The sequence below is a fragment of the Cygnus atratus genome, chromosome 1 (genome assembly GCF_013377495.2).
Source record: "Cygnus atratus isolate AKBS03 ecotype Queensland, Australia chromosome 1, CAtr_DNAZoo_HiC_assembly, whole genome shotgun sequence".
Taxonomy (NCBI): Eukaryota; Metazoa; Chordata; class Aves; order Anseriformes; family Anatidae; genus Cygnus; species Cygnus atratus.
This window is the reverse complement of record NC_066362.1, coordinates 98,259,178-98,277,881: the sequence shown is the minus strand read 5'-3', so window position 1 is coordinate 98,277,881 and position 18,704 is coordinate 98,259,178. Positions and strand designations below refer to the sequence as shown.

The following is an 18,704-nucleotide window of genomic DNA, read 5'->3' as shown; positions in this document are numbered from 1 at the left end:
GGAGGTAGCTGTGCCCCGGGGGCGAGCAGCGGGCTGACGGCAGGAGCTAGCGGTACCCGACCGGCCAGCAGAGCCGTGGCGAAGCCTCCTGAGACAGGCAAACCCGAGGGTCGCCGCCATTTCGTCGCCCTCTCACCACACCGCCCCTCTCTGCATGCTCGTTCCGGGGCGGCGGAGAGACCCGCAGCCTCTTCGGCTTCCCCGCGGGAACCCCGCAACCTGCATGGCGCCGCTCTCCCCTCCCTCCGCGGGCGGCGCTCCCGGGACCGGCCATGGCCGGAGGGGGCCGGCGGCGCCCTGCGGGTTCCGGGGCGGGGCGGGGCAGCGGGGCCGAGCGGGATGGCGGCGGCGGCTGAGCTGGAGGAGCCGGTGGCGGGCGGCGAGGAGGAGGAGGAGGAGGCGACAGCGGCGGCTGAGGAGGAGCTGGAGCTGTCTGCCGAGCTGCGATCGCGACGCAGCGCCGAAGCTCGGCGGCTGGTGCTGTCGCCGCGGCGGCTGTCGGGCCCGCTGCCCGCCGGGCTGTCGCAGTGGTTCCCGGCGCTGGAGCTGCTGGACGTGAGCGGCACGGGGCTGGCGGAGCTGGGCGCGGGGCTGCTGGCCCTGCCGCGGCTCCACACGCTGCTGGCCAAGAACAACCGGCTGGGCGGGCCCGGCTCGCTGCCCAAGGGGCTGGGGCAGGCGCCGCTGGGACGCTCCCTGCGCGTCCTCAACCTCAGCGGCAACCGCTTCGCCGAGCTGCCGCCCGCCCTGCTGGGGCTGCGCGGGCTGCAGAGCCTCAGCCTGGGCGGCAACCGCCTGCACGGCATCCCGCCCGACATACAGGAGCTCCGCAGGTGAGGGGGGTCCCAGGAGCCGCGAGGGGGTCCCAGGAGGCGAGTGCTGGGGTCCCAGGACACGGGCAGGGGGTCCCAGGCTGGGCGTGGGGGTCCCAGGTCGGGACCTCCCCGTCTGGCCCCAGAGCAGGCTCCCAGCCGAGGAGAGGTGTTTGGTGGTCGTGGTGGTCCACGCCAGCCTGCTGACACAGCCCCTGGCCCGCCAGGGTGGTTGGGCTGTGGTGGTGTGTCTCCCCGCCCAGCCGTCTCGCGTGGGCCTGGTAGGGCTGAGGTGTGGAGCACGAGGCTGTGCCCGGGTGCCCCGAGCTCGTGGTCTGGTTTAGAGCAGCCCAGGGTGGTGACATACAGGCCCAGGGCTGAATCACCGCGGTTAAAGTTTTTGGGGTGGGAACAGACCTTATGTAGGATTGGGTATTGGCTGACCACGTTGATCTGGGGTTGTTACCACTGAGATCTGCTGGGCTACCCGGGGGCTGTGCTCTGACTCGCTCCTCACACATGGACACCTCAGTGTGTCCTGCTAGTCTTCAAGCCCCAGGTGAGCCCCTGCAAGGCTCTTCGGGTCTGGACTTTCTTTCTTCACTCCAGCCCTTTGCCAAGCAACTCGTTGGAGGCAGCCTCTCTTACACAAATTCCAGCAACCTTGGCCCCAAAAAGCTGGATTCACCCCGATGGCTCGGCAGAGCTACACCCAGTGGAAGTGCAAGCACACGGGGTGCTGTCTCCCACAGTTCTAGGGGGAGGTGTGTGGCAGCTTCTGCCCAGCTGCACAGCATGCTCTTGTTGAGGATCTGGAGCAGTCCTGGGCTAGGGTGAGATCAGGAGGTGCTTTGAGGCACTGGGAGTGCTAGGGAAGGCCTGCGCCCCTCTCAGCAGAGCTGCCACGTGGAGGGGGAGTCTCAGCTTTTTCTCTCTTCAGGAGCAGTCGCTTCAAGGACAACAAAGAAAAGGAGGACAGTGGCACCAGTTTCATAGGAGAGGAGGCCAATGTCAGTTGTGCATGGGAGATGATCTGCGTTGCCTCCACAACACACATGGTAGCTGCCCAGGTTGTAGTTGGGATCCAGTTGTGCATGCCTATGAGGCAGAGGATCCCTTTTGCTTCTGCATGTTCTCACCTATGGCTTTAGTTCTCTCAGTCTCTCTTTTTTTCCTTTTAATTTTATTTTTCTTCCAAGAAAACAAACCTCAAGCCCATTTTTTTTCACACTGCTGACCCCAGGAAGGCACCAGGCTGTGCCAGTTGGCATGCGGTGCCCTAGCAGGCTGTGCTCAGTGCTCCATGCCACACCGCTGTCAAAGTACTCTCTTGGCTCCTCCGGCCTGCCCTGAAGCACAGATCCTGTTTGTGCTGTCCTGTGGCTTGTTTTTGACTGGTCATGCTTGAGCCCCAGAATGACAATTCTGAGAGGGCAGATGCAGACAAAGCTATTGAACTGTGGGTTTATCGTTACAAAATGATGTGTCAGGTAGAAAAACTAAACTAGACCCGGCTTGTGTCTGCCTCCTGTTTAATCATTGTTAACTCATTGAACTTCTGCTAGTGTGTCACCACAATAAAATTGAACTTTAGCTCAAGGTAGTGGATTCACGCTCCTCCAGGATTGTCAGTTTCTTCACCACTGTGCCATCAGTGACCCTTCTGTATCAGGGACTGTTTAAATAACAAAGGGGTGGAGCACACTGCGTTGCCAGAGCTGGGAGAAAACAGCACTTCGTAATTTAATATTCTTCCACAGGAAATCTTGAATCTGCTCGTTGGAGCCAGATAGCCAGCGACCTGACACCCTTGCCAAAAGGATAGGAAATAGAGAGAGAAATGTGGAGGGGAACTGCTGCCAGACTGTATTCCCACCTGCCAACAAGAGAGGTGTCGGCAAAGTGAGCGTGCCTAGTGTTGAAGTGGGTAAAATGAGCCTGAGCAGGAGCAGAGCAGGGCCAGCTGTTGTGGCAGGGCAGCACAGAGGCATCTGTTGGATTCTGAGCTCAAGCAGGAGCGAGCTGGGACCTGGTGTAGTTGTTGTCTTCTGTTAACCTCACAGCTTGAGCTGCAAGGTGTCCATCTCACCGCTGCTGGCAAGCCAGGACTTTGAGCTTTTTTCCATATACCACTTCCCATAAAAGAAATTTTTCTCATTTCTCCTGGTCTCCGAGACCACAGAGGAATGCAGGCAGCACTTTGACCGGACACGTTCCTCCTGCTGGTACTGCAGTTCCTGAGGCTAACAGTTCTCTTCTTGTGACCCTGGCAGCTTTGCATTTGCTCCAGCTGCTAGCTGTGGATCTGAGCGGAGTTGCAGAGATTTAGAAATATTTCCTGTTTCAAGAGAATGTCTGAGCTCTGACGAGATCTTTTTAGAAAGTTCTTAATAGTTAATCCTCGTGTCTTTCCTCTGCTTTCCATACAGTTTTCTGTTTTAGTTTTTGAAAGGATAACGCATCAGTTTTAAAGGTAAGGAGTCTGCTTGGTGAAGCTGAAAGAACAGAAAGCTGGTGGGTCTGATCAGCTGAAGAAGAAGAGAAGGAACCTGCTGGCAACTACAAACACACAGGCACTGGAATGAGAGATGTGTCAAGTGTTCTTACGCACATGAAGGTAATAAACGCAGAGTTTTGCAGAAAGCTGGGGTCAGGTCTTTCCTTAGCATGATGCTAGTGACTTGGCACGTTAATAAGAACCCCAGCCAGTCCTGCTGTCTGGCCTTACTCCTTCCAGCTCCAGCCTTCTGCCCAGTCCTTGTCCCCACAAACCTTTGTGCACTGAAAGTGAGGAGGGCCTTTCCCCTGATGGCCAGTTACCTCCTAGGCAGATTTGGAAGGACCACCTGTAGATGTCCTAATTCTTGAGGCTTCGTAAGTGGATGACTATGGTTGCTCTAGTGGTGGCGGTAGGTTGGTGCTGGCTCCAAAGAAGGATAGCCTTTCCTTCGTGTTCTCTATCAGAGAGGCATTGTGGAAAATGCAGTGCTGCTCTTTCCTCCCAGTTCCACCATAAACTAGTTTATGGTGATTTGAAACAGCCTTATAAGTTTCTGAGAAATAAGGGAAATGTGGGCCCTGCTGAGGGCTTTTTTTATTTGTCTTATGGCTGTGCCAGCTCCCGTGTGCCTGCCACCCACCACAGTTACTGTCAGCGAGCAGTGTCACTATAGTGCAAGGCCTGGGTTGCGGCATTGGCTGTTGCTGTGAATTTAAGTTAGAAAATGCACCAGATGGGTGAGAGCAGCTCCCTTTACATTGCTCTGTGTCTGTTGCCAAATACAAGGTGAGCTTATCGTGGGTGGTCATAAGTATCATCTCTTCTGCAGTTCTCCCTCCAGTGCAGACCTTGCTGTGTTTTCAGTGTGAGGTGTTGTGCTGCTGCTCTGGTTGTGTGTCGTCTTTCTCTGCTGGCCCGGCTGGGGATGTGTGAAGGAGCCTCGTGTATTACGGAGCTAGAAGTGCAGTCATCTGCTTCTGATGGGCTTGGACAATGTTTGGCAAGGCAGGCTGGCAAAGCACAGCTCCGATCTTTGCCATCTGAACTGTGGCTTTGGGTTTATTGGTGCACAGATTGCCCTCATCGCTGCGTGCTTTGGGAGATGTCTTGCCACGTAAAGGGAAGAATTCTGTACAGCTCAGTGAAATGCCTTGAATCTTGAATACCTTAAATCTTCTGGGGTGAATTTGGAGTTCAGTCTTACTCTTTCAGTTACTGCTCATGTACAGTAGAGCACCAGAAGCAAGCAGAAGGAGCACAGAAAAGGAGCAGGCACTTTCCAGGCATCTGCCACGTGTTCTTTTCCTTCTTGCTTGGATACCTCTAGTAAGGCCCTGTTATTCAAGGGCTGGGATCAGAGGCCTCAGGCTCATAACTGGATTCATCCAAGTTTTGTGTAAAGTCTTAGATGCAATGAAAACCAGAGCATTTGCTTTTATTCAGCATGTTAGACAAGCATGCACTTAAGAGTGGCTGTTACAGTGTGGGAAAAACAGCAAATGAAGCTTTGATAAAGATACCGCATTAGGAAATCTGCTCGCTGCCTCCCTTTTTCTTCCCCTCTTCAAACGTTTTGCAAATAATTTTCAGACAGCTGTTTGATCTTAAATTTGCATGTCAGCAAAGGCCGTGCCGTTCTCTCGGGAATTAGCAAATTGTAGAACAGGGTTAACAGGAGCGCAGTGTGGGCTGCTTTTAGAGTCCTCCCTTGCATGAGCCTCAAAACTGCCGTGGAAATTTCTCACTGAAAAAGTTTATCCTAAAAAGACCCGGAGCTATTTCAGGGTCATTGTTTCTTTCTTAGATTACCTATTAAGATGCATCTGTTTGATGTCAGCTGTTAAATTTTATCCAGAGGAGCATCTATCGGGAAACCGGATGGGTTGAAATTTTGAGTATCTTCTACGCCAGAAGATATTCTCCTCCTGAAGCATGACTATGGAAGAGTTATGGTAATTGATAGGCGTTAAAAATAGCTCTTGTGCTCGGAGCAGGCTCTTATTTACTGAGTGTTTGGGGGCTTTTTGGTTTGTTTGTGGTACAGAATGACCTGGAAACACCACGGACATATTCCAGCAAGAACGTACAGTCTCTTGGCACGTCGTAAGTACACTTTGCTGCCACCACCTGCATCATTTCCTAGCTGTGGGAACATTTCCCTGCTCCCCTCCCTTATGTAAAAGGATTTACGCTGCCACCTCATAGTCTGGTGGAGCAAAATCCCCTGCTAGAGAGGAGCGGCACGTGATGGGCTCGGAGTGCCAACTGCTGCTCGGCAGCAGCTTGTAAGTAGCACCGCGCACGTTGGGCCGCCTGGGTGAGGCTGAAAGGGGCTGTAGCTTTCTGTTAGTTCATTTGTGATCGTTGCTTAAAGCTGAGAGAGCAAGTGTCTGCCTCCATTAGTTGCTCTGTCAGCTGTTTTTTTTTTGGTTTTCCCCGAGATGGCTGTACGCCAGGTGTGTGTAGAAGTCTGCAGTCATTTTGTGTGCCTGTTACGCAGGATTGGGTGCTGCTCCCCTTCGAGGCTGCCGTTCCTTAGCCTCTCTCTTCCCAAGGAAATGAGATCTGACACGTGTGCCCACACACATGAGCATTGATTATCTTCATACATTCCTGCTCTTGAAATCACTTTTCGAGCTCAGTGGCCAGCTTTCTCCAAAGATACAGGAGGAGTGAAGATTAGAAAACCTCACAGACTTCAAACCAAGTACCAGCTGTGTAGAGGGAAGAGACTGCAGTCCTTGTAATGAGAGGAGAAGGGAATGGAGGTGGGACAACCCTGGCATCTGCTGTTCCCTGGCATCGTGCGCTCATCCCGTGTTGATTCTCTGAAGTCTCATAGAGAAAGATCTCGTGCTGCAGCCATGGTGCAATGATCGTGGGCGTTTGTGCCCCTCTTGCAACTTGTTCAGCCAGATCCTGTATGGTAGGCTGGAAGTACTGCCTTCATTCTAGCTTCAGAAATGGGAATTAACTTATATTCCTCTCGGGCTGGTTGCTCTCTGGCTCTTCTAAGCTCCCGGACTGACTTTTGAAAGTACAGAAAAATTCCAGCTCTCGTCCTTCTGTGTACACAGCGATGCACGAGACCTTAGCTGGGTGGTTCAATGACCATGAGGATTAATGATTGTCAGGAAAACGGGGCCCGAGCTGGATGTGAAGGGTTACTTAAAGCAGCCACTGAGCTCGGCGCTCTCTCCCTGTTACGGTCCTGCCATGAAAAGCTACGGCAAACGCCGGGCACTGCCTCATCTCTTTGGTGAGGAGAGCAGAGCCGGTTGTGGCTCCATGGGGGTTTTGCTGCCTGGGTGCTCCGGGCCAGGCGAGCTCCTCGACCTGGTCTTGTTCAGAAAGGGACGGCTCCTGTCCTGTGACCCGCGCCATGCGGTCAGCACCGATTACAACATGGCTGTGTCTCCTTGAAGTCCTCGTCCCGATTAGCTGTGCTCAAACAAGTCTTGGCGCTTCAGTTTGGTTCAGAAATGGCTGCTAGGAATTCCTCCACTTTGTTCCACCAAGGCGAGGCTGGATCCTTTCTAGCAAATGTATTTCAGGGCACGGGGACAGAGGGATCATGGGTTTCTTCTTCCTACTCAGCTGTGTTTCAGTGGAAGCTGTGAGGATATCTTTGCTGCATTTAAAATAAGTTTGTTTCTAGTCTCAAAACTCCCTCCCTCTGCCTTTATTTTTTTTAATATACATCAACCACCTAATTCATATCTCAAATTGCTGTTGAAAATTCTAAATCCTACGTACCAGGCTGGGCCCAGGGAGTTACTGATCTACAGACCTCTAAACGGTGATACAGAAGACAGGTAAAAAGAAAACAGTTTTTGAGAACCCTTTGTTGCCATAAAGGAATTACATTATTTAGTGGATTTTCAGTTCAGGACAGCTCGTAGCCTGATGTTGGGGCTTTACATCTTGGCTAGTAATGAGTGCTCTCATTACACAGACTTTAAGCAGAGTGGATTTGAAAGCTGTAAGCAGTTGGCAGTGGTTTTGCACACTGAGTTTGTGCTGTAAGCTGATCTGGAAATTTATGTATTTTGTGGCTTGAAGGGGATTTTGAAAACATTTACCGCATATTTTGCTGCCCTTGTTCCCTTCCGTGCTAGTATGTGTTTTTAATTGTATTGTCTTCAAACACAGAGGAAAAAGAGTTAATTATTCACTTTTCCTAGGAAATGGAGACTTGTACACATCTAAAGCTTATTTAAACATTGAAATCCACATTATTGAAATTCCCTTGTCCAACACTTTTCAGTACGAGCACCAGCAATGGCACAGAGTTAAAATATGCAAAGGAATTGTATTGTCAGCAGTAAATTCCTAATGAGAGCCAAGCAGCCTAAATCCAACTTTGGAAAACAATGGAGGTTGAAGGAGGAATTTTCGTTAAAATTCTGGGCTTTGTTATGGGATCAAAATTTAATTAAAAATAATCTCCTCTTGACGTGCTCCCAGCACAGCAGCCTTACTCCAACCCCCACTTCTCACCTACAGGCCTTTTATGTAGAAAAAAGGCTAGAGTGGTGTTTGTTGTTTTTTTTATTTCTTTTTCCCCATGTACTTTCTTGCATGGTTAGAATAACCTCCAAATGCGCAGTCCCATCTCAGTTGAAGCAAGTTTCTTATGGTCAAATTAGGCCATTTCAGAGCCTTAGGTTTCAAACTTAATTTTGTACCCACTTTGTCATACCCGAGTACGTACCAGAGAGCTTGAGGCAGCCTGAGCACTGCAGCCTTCTGCAGGCAGAAGTGTGGGATCCACATTTTAAAGGTATGGGGAAAAAATTTGTCTGGACCACGATTGGCAGCAGCGGGGTTCCTTCCCGGCCAGACTGGGTGCCCAAACTGAATCTTCCTTTGTTCCTCTTCCAGACAACACCTGAGAACAGGGGAGGAAAGCAATGTGACTCTGTGACATGGGGACTTGTAGCAACAATTTAGAAGAAGTGTCAATGGCCAATTGCTTGCCAACTTTTTCTTTTTTTCGAAGAAGGGCAGAGGTGCACAGTGAATGCTGGATAGAAGGGCTCTAGTGCCTCTCCTCGCGTGTCTCTCATCCATTGAGTTTTGGTAGGATGTTCATGAGGTGTTTCATTGTTTGTTTTTTTAATTCTTAGATCCAAGCCGCAGTTAAGCCCAGTTAATGTCTTTGGTAGCTTTGGACTCTTGGATATTGGTAAACCACCAGTCTGCCTGAAAAATTGCACGTGTGTATGTGTGTGGCTTAGTGTGCCCTGTGCTGTTGCAGCCGTAGGGTCAGCGAGTTGTATCAAAGCAGGACAGGATGCCTCTGACTTGGGTCTAAAGATTACAGTTAGTCACTGAGGAGTCAAATGGCACCATAAAAAGTGAGTAGCCCTTGTGTAGGGGCAATGCCAGTGGGATTTTCAGGAAGAGCCACTACTGCCTTGCTTTGCTCACGTTGAAACCGAGAGCTCCCACGGGCTGCAGCAGGAGCTGCATTACTGCTGCAGACCGTGCGTGTGCAGACTGCTCTTCCTTGGAAGCACAAGCAGGAGCTTTGCCTGTGGGGTTGGAATAGTAATACTCAGATGTCCAGTGCCTTTCTACAGATGTAATGGTGGCTGCAGGAGACCGGAGGTAAATCTCAATGTTATATGTTACGAAACAGCAGCTTTATTGTAGTTAGTGTGTAACAGCTTTTTCTTTTCCCACAGCAAATTATCTCATCCATAGTCAACTGTGAGTTTTCTTTAAGAAATGCAGGAGATGAGAAGATCTATTGTTAAATGAAACTGGCAATGACCTTAATGAGATAACGCAGTGTCTTCTCTTCTGTTTTTCAGTTTGGAATTTCTGTACCTTGGAGGGAATTTCATTACTTCAATTCCACCTGAATTAGCAAACCTGCCTTCTCTAAGCTATCTAGTTCTGTGTGACAACAAGATCCAGAGCATTCCACCTCAGCTGGCACAGTGAGTATTTACTGTCATCAGCCACCAGCTGTAATTAACTCTTTGAACTCCTTCTTCTGCTTTGTGTGGATAAAAGCAAGTGGGAGGACCTATTAGTCTTTCAGTGTTTTAATGTGGCTGGGCTTCAACAGGAAGATCCTTAGTGGTGATCCTTAGCACCATCCTTGCATGGCCACAAATGTGCAATATGGAAATCTCAATCAAAGTATTATGGAAAAAAATGTCACCAAGTGCACACTGTAAAGTGAGTTCATAGATCTGTACGGGAAGCCCTGAGAAGTACCTGGGCAACTCAGAAAAAAATAGCTGCTGTGCTGCCGTGTTCTTCATGATGAATGCTTGGTTTGTTTCATTTTACCCAAAGCCTTCTCGTATGTGTGTTTGTGCTTTTATGCTGTACCATCATCTATGTTCCCTTGGCATTTCTTATTCTAGGATCTCAGAAAGTTTTAGAGTTCCCTAAGTCCTATGACACAGCTCTAGAGGATGAGCTACTACTTTATCTCTTGCATAATGGGGAAAAGAGGACACAAACTCTGTATGGGTATCCTAAGATGGGAGTGAAGAATTCAGTGTGTAGCTGTAACCCCAGAAGCAGTTGGATGGCAGCAGGGAGTGTTCTGAGTTGGAATTTGATGGTGTAGCGGGGTTGTTCTTGAGGTGCAATGTTTAATGACTCCAGGTGTCTTGTACTGGCTTCAGAGCATCCTTGGGCCCTGTGCTGGAACATTGCTGTGTGCTCTCAGAGAGAACGCTGCCTCTGAAAGCCAAGTTACTGTTTGTCACCCGTGCAGATGCTAGCCTGGCCTGACCTTGCTAAGCTTTTGGGATCTGGTAGTATCACAGCTCAAGGGGATGCAGCCGCAAGCAATGAAAGCACGGGGCTTTGCAGAGCTGGCTGCCTAGCAGCATTTGTCTTTAATGCATGAGTGAGAGCAGGTGACTTATTCGAAGTATTGCTTTAAACTGTTTTTGATGCTTCCACTGGGTAGAAGGGAACATTATCTCCCACTGAAAGCACTCAGTTTGAATACTTTTGGTCTGTTCTACTGTTTTGAGGGTGTGGGGGGGGATTGTGGGGTGTGTACTGAGAGGCACAGCAGCACATTTAAGAGTGTCTCTTTAACAGGCATACAGGAGCCAAGCCAAGTTCTGTATGGCGTTGTGTGTGCTGGAGTAACAGAGTCTCTTTTAGTGTGGATTTATGCTTTAGAAAGAAGAAAAAACGAAAGAGTTTGGCAGGAGGTGGGGGGAGTAATCATGTCTGTGTAATGCAATTGTGGAATGATTTTGCTTGCACATCCTGACTGGGTTTCCATCTCCATCCTCAGGCTGCATTCCCTGCGTTCTCTTAGCCTGCACAATAACCTCCTGACTTACCTCCCTCGAGAGATCCTTAACCTGGTCCACCTGGAAGAGCTGAGCTTGCGTGGGAACCCGCTGGTCGTTCGGTTTGTGCGTGACCTGACCTACAATCCCCCGAGCCTTCAGGAACTGGCTGGACGCACGATTAAAACCCGCAACGTTCCCTACGCTCCCAGTGATCTCCCGGAGAATCTTGTCCGGTATCTGAGCTTGGCCAGCAACTGTCCCAACCCTAAATGTGGTGGTAGGTTCACCTTCGCTGCTCTTCTTCCTGCTTTTTGCGTGGTGGGTTTTCTTTCCCTACGACTTGCCGTGTCTTTAGCAGTTCAGCCAGGTCGGATGTGTCGTGGCACCCAAATTCTGGCTGTATTTCATTGTCTCCAGCTCTCCTGAAATTTGTCTTTAAGGAAGCTGTTATACTCTCTCCTCTTAACTTAGGAGTCAGCGTGTAAAGTTGTAGTGCTGACTTATTACCTTTACGTGGGAATGTCAGGCAGTGCTTCTGTCAGAAATCTTTACAGCACATCCCAGCACTCCACGGTGCTTTTACGTTCGGAAGTGTCTTACCCACCTGCCCTGACATAACGCAGACTGAGTAATGGACAGGAGAACTTTTGCAAGCATTTGTAATTGGACTGCTGAGCAGCAAGCTTCGTTTCCAGATGCAAAAAGAGTAGGGAGGCTGTAGGGCTTGGCTGTTACCAAGAGCAACTTATTCAGCTCTTGCTTGGGATAACTAGCGTGTAGTACCTGTATGGAGAGGACTTTGTAGATAAGCCTGGAATCCTTGAGCTTAATTTGGCTTAATGCTTAATCTTTATCCAGAGTAAATGATCTGTGCGCTTGGCCTTGAAGAGATTAAGGAAAATCATTAATTAATATCTACCTTGCAGCCATAATGCAGTCCGTTATCTTATCTCCTTATAGGACAATATCAAAGCAAGCTTTGTAAGCAAAGGTGGAAGGGCTGGAACTTGTGTTGGAAAAGCAATAAAGGCTCCCTTTTTTTAGAGCTTTGCACAGCTTGGAATAATAGTGGATTGTTTTTTGCTCTTTTCTTGCTCATCCTTATAAACTAGCACAGTACTGCAGCGTTGCTCTGACACTGCAGGGGAAAAGATTGCTCCAAACCAGCCAGGACTTAAAACACTGCTGGAAACTTCTGAAAATGTCAGTGTCTAAAATCACTCCCTGTGACAGGAGGAGAACGTAATTGTGCGTTACAGCAACACTGTTGCCATGGAAAACAGCATCCAAACTCAGCATGGTGACTTCACTCAAGCAGAAGAGAAGTGGAGCCATGAAAGAGAGAGGGTCTATTCGTGGACACAATGTTGCTAGCTGGGAGAGGAGGTTTTACAAATTTTGAAAATAGAGCGAGTAAATTAAATCAACATTTAAGGAGAAGCTTGCAAATTCCCAGCCTGAGATTGCTCCTTAATGGTTAGAAGAAACTATCTCATTGGAATTAGCTGTCCTATGTCTTTTCACGTAGAATTTGCCTTTCTAAAGCACCTACTAAATACATTTTTACAGGATTACTGTTATTTATTTTACCAAGAAAAGAAATTTCACATTTTGCATTTCCATAGATGCTCTGGTCCCTTCTGTCGCCAGTATCCCTTCTGCTTCCCCATCCAGTGCTGTGCCAAATCCTCATTTGAGGCATTTGCACCAGACACAGCCACCTTGCAGAGCTTACATATTTCTCCACTCATGGTCTCGTGTTTTAACTGCGCCCTCTGCCCTTACAGGTGTCTATTTTGACAGCTGCGTCAGACAGATCAAGTTTGTTGACTTCTGTGGGAAGTACCGCATCCCGCTGATGCACTACCTGTGCTCCCCAGAGTGCTCCTCACCCTGCAGCTCGGCCTCCCAGAGCTCTACTTCCCAGAGCGAGTCTGACTCTGAGGATGAAGCCAGTGTGGCTGCACGCAGGATGCAGAAAGTCCTCCTGGGATAACAGGGAACGAAATGGGAAGACTGGAAGGAAAACGTATTTGACAAGCAATAATGGAATGGCGAAGCATGATTCTCTGGCCTGAAGGGGCTCACGAGAAACTGTCCTCAAGTCCTTGTAGGGGACAGAACACCTTAGCAAGCCTCCGCCTGCTTGGTGCAGTGCTACTTAGAACTAACTCGGTGGCATGCTGCCTGTAGGGTGCCTGGGGTTGTTAGAAACATCTGCTGTCTGGGGAACCCCCCTCGTGCAGGCTGGGGAGGGGGATTTGTTCTGACTGGCAGATTGAGAAGCGTTCAGTACACGACACTTCACTGGACTTCAGTCATCCTGCAGAGCAAAGGAGGCTGTCCAGATCTCTTAACACTGTGGTAAATTAGAAACAGGCTAATCATGCCATGTGAGTATGCGCGGACCCCAATGTTCTGTATCACGTTTTGATTCTTTGTTGTCTCCTTTGATTTCAGTTACAGATTTTGCACCCATCCACCAAAAATGGGACTTGCTTTTCTGTTGTTGTTCAGGAGAAGATTTTCTGAACTCTGGTCACTCTTCCTTTGCCTAGAGGCATAGGGTCTCTGTGCTTTTGTAGACGTTACAGACATAGAACTGAGCCACCCTTTTTTCTCCCTTGTTACACCAAGCTGCCCTTAGTGTTTCCTTCTAGCTGCATTCCTTGTTTCCTCCCTCTGCCTCTTCCCATGACACTTGGAGTGTTGCTGTCTTTTTGGTGCCTTCAGAAGACAGATGAGTTCTTCTATTGAGACCTGGTATTAATTCGGACCTGTGGCCATATGTGCCTGTGCATGGGACCACATGTGATGCTCTGTAGCATGTTCTTGAGTCTCAGCTTACTGGAGCAAATCTGCTTTTATATCTGAATTGCAGGAAAGGTCTTGATTGGCATTTCCTGTTCTTAAACAGCTACGTCCCCCTGCTGAAGCTAGCTCTGCTATGCTTGGTACTGGGTTACTTTCTGTCCTTAAATTCATCTGTTTAAAGCAGACAGAAGTTTAGTGAACTGAAAGTACGGACAGATGTGCTGTGGAGAATGCTTTTTGTTTTTTTTTTTCTTACTTATGAGATGAAAAGCCAATAGGAAGAATATAAGGCATGTTGTCTGAGCATCTTGCTGGAGGTGGTTTTGAAGCCTCTTCCTTATTTATTTGTTTGCATTTGCTCTTGTTATAATAGATCTGGCAGCCTGTTGGATTGTTCAAGTAGCACATTCAGTTATCTTATACTATGTTTATAGGAAAGCTGCAGAAAATTGTTCAGAATTTTTAAGTACAAAGAAATATCTGTTAAAAATATAACTGAAATTGACAGGTATTTTTAGATCTACTTATGGGCCTGTTGTGTTTTTCACTCATTGAGAGCTGCCCCTTTATTAATATTTCACAGCAGACAGTCCTTTTGTTGCAGTTTCAGTACAGCAAATCCAACTATGCCTTTGCATGCACGAGCAGAGCAAATATTTTGTGTTAAGAAACTAAATGAACAAGCACAACTTCACTTAACCCACTTTGGTCCTAAGGGGGAAACTGAAAACCTGTGCTTCTCTCTTTCATTTGGAAAACACGTGCCTCTTCAGATATCTTGTGGCAGCTCTGTGTTAATGGTCCTGTTTAATTATGCTTGACACTTTATTAAAGCACTTTGATAATTCTAATCCTTGTAACTAGCTTTAGTGATTTTTTTAAAAAATGAATTATTATTAAGCTAGAATTTTTCTTTTAGTGTGACCTGAAGAACAAGGTCTGTGAAACTTTGTACATTCCAGTCTGACTCGGTGTGCAGGTTTAACTTCTTGCCCTGCATTTCCTTGGCAGTACTGTTCATTTCCCGGATTTCCTTTGCAGAGAACTAGAATTTGAAGGAAATTATCTGGTTGTAAAATAGCACCTCTTCAGTTATTAATTATTGCAACTTACTCTAATGATTCCCGCAACACACAAATGCAGAAGAAATTAAATGACACATGCTCTGTGCCTTTCCAAATCACTTTTAACAGTGTATTTTAAGACACAAAAAGGTATAAGTACAAAGCAACAGGATATCACTTTGGCAAATTCTGTGAGGTTTGCTTGGAAAGAAGAACCTACAGTTTTTGAGAGAAACAGACTTCATGCTGTTAGCTAAATTGGGATCAGTGAGTGGCCTATGCTTTTTTCTTCATCTCTTTTTTCAGATGCTTCTTCCTGTCCCGAGTGAATCTTGTTGTACAAATGCTAAAGGACAGTAAACTGATTGCAGAGCCACAACTTTAAATTTACTGCTAGTTTAACAGTAGCGAGCAACTACTGCGTGATCTGGAGCTTGTCTCTTTTGCCAGTGAAAGTGAACCACACCAGTTGAGATCTCAAGATCTTTTGAGCTCAGGGCCATGACGTGCTGCCTGCCTCTCTTGAGCAGGAGCTGTCTCGAAGTGATGTATTTTTCATTTTACAAAGATAGATTTCACAACCGCTTTGCTGCCACAGTTCCTATTCACGCAGTAATACCTGTGTGTGTGTGTGTGTGGCTCTGATTTAGCTCCTTCCTTAGCTGCATTTTCTTGCCTAACAAACAAGCAACCCATCTCTGCCCCAATTCTAATAACACTAATAGGACAATTGTTTTTTGTGGTTGCTTTACTGTAGCCAGGTCAAAACTTGACCGCTTACGCAGTGGATATCTATGCATTCTGGACTTGATGTCTTGTCTCTTAAAAATTTATGTATATTCGTAAATATAGCTAATGATTTTTCTTTGTGCTGCTGGGCTTTAAAGTGCAATTCAAGTAAGTCAGGATGTACAACAATCAGGGACCCGTAAGAAATACAAATGGTTGGTTTCTTTTCCCCTTGAAAGTGGATATGAGAGGACTAGAGATACAGGTTGGTACTATAGTGGCTAACATACTGAGCCCCCCCAGGAGTTGAGATTTTCAGCAATTTTAGCCCTCAAGGACCGGAAGATGTACTGGACAATAACATCCTGGACAAGACAAAACTTGAAAATATGCTGATGGATGGTAGGTTCCTATTGTCCCCTTCCTGAACACCCCGAGAAGTAGGCAGTGGTTTTGCCAGCAGTCTGGCTCATAGCTCTTTTTGTCATTTTTAAACAGCGGACTTCAGTTCCTTCAGATGCGCCTCCAGCTGAAATCTTCAGTCAGTGTTTTGGTATCAGTCCCCTTGTTGCTACAGCAGCCCAGCATGTCTGGCTTTTGAAAATGTTCTTAAACTGAGACACAAGTGTGTGAAGCAAAGTTGCTCATTCCCTCTTCCCCGCAGGGTCTAGGGCCCTGCTGGCATTGTTCCCCTGTCCCGCCATCTCCTTGCCAAGAGGAGCTGGTGGTGTGTTTCTGAATGCAGGTACTTAATGTGAACAGTGGGATCACACTAAAAAGAAGCAAAATATCAATTTGACTGGAAACAATTTATACAGTTGCCAATTCTTTTATGTTTGTTATTCTTTAATAAGAGGTGAGACTTGAGGAAGTCAGTAATGAATATTTAAACATACTCTGAAGTGGCCAGATGCAGTTTTTCACGGGCTTCTGTCCTGGTCATTTTGAGTCTTTGAAATCTTGCGTTGAATTATAATGGGAGTAGGGGGGAGGGAGGGGAGAACCAGCTCCTTTTTGTTCCTTACTCTTGTTGGCGATAATGAATGGAAGGAATTTAATCCAATGAAAGTAATGAAACTTAATCCCTGCACTGTGTCTTTGTTAACCAGTTCAAAGAACTACTTTTAATGCATCTTATTCACACCAGGCAGATGAATTTCTGCCGCCGCCACCACCACCCCCAACTGAAGATACTCCAAATAGACTACTTCAGAATGCACACTAATACAGCAGTAACTCTATCTTGGAAGCCTCTCTATTGATTATTTCATTTGCCTGCCTTACTAGAGGATTGATCTTTTACTGACATGAATATTAAGGCTAGAAAGGTTCTCATCTAGCCCTCTCATTGAATTTTTATCATGAGCATTTGTTTTAGGAAGTCTTAAAGTGCCTTATGTTTTTAGAAGTGTACTTTGCTAGAAATGTCTGGGTGTAGAATATCTCTAACAGTGTTTCATTATGAGCTGTAAAACAAACTGTAAACACTAAACCAAAAATGTTATTTCTACAGTTGTGTGTGTCCGTTATTTGCCAACATCTCGATTCCTGGTATTGCTGCGAGCAGAACACTTCCAGAATCGTAAATGTTAAAAAATGGGGCTGTGCACGGTCTGAGAACAGGTTAGATTTGTCCCGTGCTGTGTAAAACCAAGAGTTGGTGCTGAAACTCTTGGCTTTTGGGGCCAATTTTTTATGGAACAGAGAATGTTATGGGCAGGACCCTGTTTTACTTCTGTTATAGCATTGCCAAAGCTTGCTCTAGAGTTTAAAGGTAGCAGTAATTTATGGGCAAGATAAATGTAAGAACAAGAGAAGGCAGCATGTGATAGAGTTTTCCAACAATTTGAAACATCAGTTCTGAAGTTCTCGAACTGATTCACTCTTCTTAATATGCAAACTCAGAAACCTGTAAATGATTTTTTTGAATGTTAGTTTTCTGATCGTGTTAACTGTCTTCCCATTTCTTGTGTAATCCCATGTTTCCTTCTACATCCTTAATAGATTTTTTTGTAATCTACTGCCAGTAAGTCTCAGATGCTGCAGTGCAATTACCAGAGGTCAGTGCAGAAACGTGGCATATTGGAAAATCAGACCGTAAAAACAAGAATTATTTAATAGTAACTTCATCGGAAACTACCTCAGACATGGGTCAACTTCATATGTAATGAAAATCTCAAATAGGGCAGCAGCTCCATATAAAATAGCTTAAAACCTTGAGGAATCCAGTGACCTTGCCTGTAACAACCAAGCTGGGAATATTCTTGCATCTTTTTGTAACTAATATGAAGGTAACCTTCTCAGCACCTTGATACCTTTTCTATAATAGCAGAATCACAGAAATATTGGTTCAAACGAGCCTCTGGTGGTCTCTGTTGCCAGCACTAGTTCAGGTCACGGTGGGTTTGTCTATAGCTGTCTTAGAAACCTCCAAGGATGGAGAGCCCATAACCTCTCTGGGTTTTGATGCTGTTATTTCCTTCTAGTGCAAAAGTCTCTCCCAATGTCCAGCATCTTCTTGAGATTGGTTGCCCCTCTTCTAATCTCAAGGAATAATCGTGGCTCTCAAACTTCCTTTGCTTTTAGCAGGAATGCAATGAGAAGTAAGACATGAGGTATGTAGATACCTCAAGCAGGTGCTCAGAAGGTCAGATTGGTATTTCAGGATCATGTAGATCTAAAGGGGAATGTTATGTTGATGCTGTGGGCATGCACTTCAAGAAGGAGAGCTCTACATTTCCTGGTGGTCGCCTAGAGCTGGATTTATGCAACTTTTACTCATCAGTGAGCTACTGGGTTGCAGTTGCCAAATACTTAAAGCATTTATTGGAAGTTAGTTAGTCCTAGCACTCCCCACAGGTTGCAATGGAGAAGGCCAATGCCATCTTCAGCCTTTAGTCACAAGTCCAGAGATGCTGTGCTGTCTGAGTGCCCCTTCCCTTGCCAATAGCCACTGCTCTCGGGTGACTTTCAGAGGAGATTTGAGTGTACACACTTGTGTACAGCACCTTGCTGCTGCGGTCTCCTCTCCCACTGGTCAGTGAAGTGGAGAGTTTTGATAAGGTCTAACAGCAGCCAAGGTCCCTTTAGGAAGGAGGGAAGGGAATCCATGGCAGAGCCCCTGAGTCCTGCTTCCAACCCCTATTTTGTGGCAGGATTGCGAGGGCACCTCCTCTGCTTTAAGTTTAACGAGTGGTCACCCAGAGAACACTGTGTGCAGGTCCCTTTGCCCTTCTCTTGGTCCTGGCCTGGGGGTGCACAGGTGGCAGCTCAAAGCTTGCTGTCAGACTGACAAAGGATTAATGGATGGGCAGAGTGTTGCCCAAATGCCCGGTCTGTAGCCCCTTCTTTGGCTCTGTGGATAAAGCAGGACCTGAAGTCAGTACTGAAAAACAAGTCGTATATTTATCCTAAATATTATGTTTGGATCAACGTGTCAAAGCCCCACAAGGCTGGCTGCCATCTGCATGCCTCAGAAAAGCGTCACTGGTGCGTTGGCAATGAA

The 18,704-nt window shown here is 47.1% G+C and overlaps 1 protein-coding gene across 1 annotated transcript; it reads left to right on the top strand.

The window, feature by feature from the left end:
• Positions 1–314: 314 nt before the first annotated feature.
• Positions 315–16,707, top strand: LRRC58 (leucine rich repeat containing 58). Its single transcript, XM_035540360.2, has 4 exons — positions 315–833; positions 9,132–9,260; positions 10,592–10,869; positions 12,380–16,707. The coding sequence occupies exons 1-4, from the start codon at positions 340–342 to the stop codon at positions 12,586–12,588; spliced, it is 1,110 nt and encodes a 369-aa protein (XP_035396253.1). The 5' UTR covers positions 315–339; the 3' UTR covers positions 12,589–16,707.
• The last annotated feature ends 1,997 nt before the right edge of the window (positions 16,708–18,704 follow it).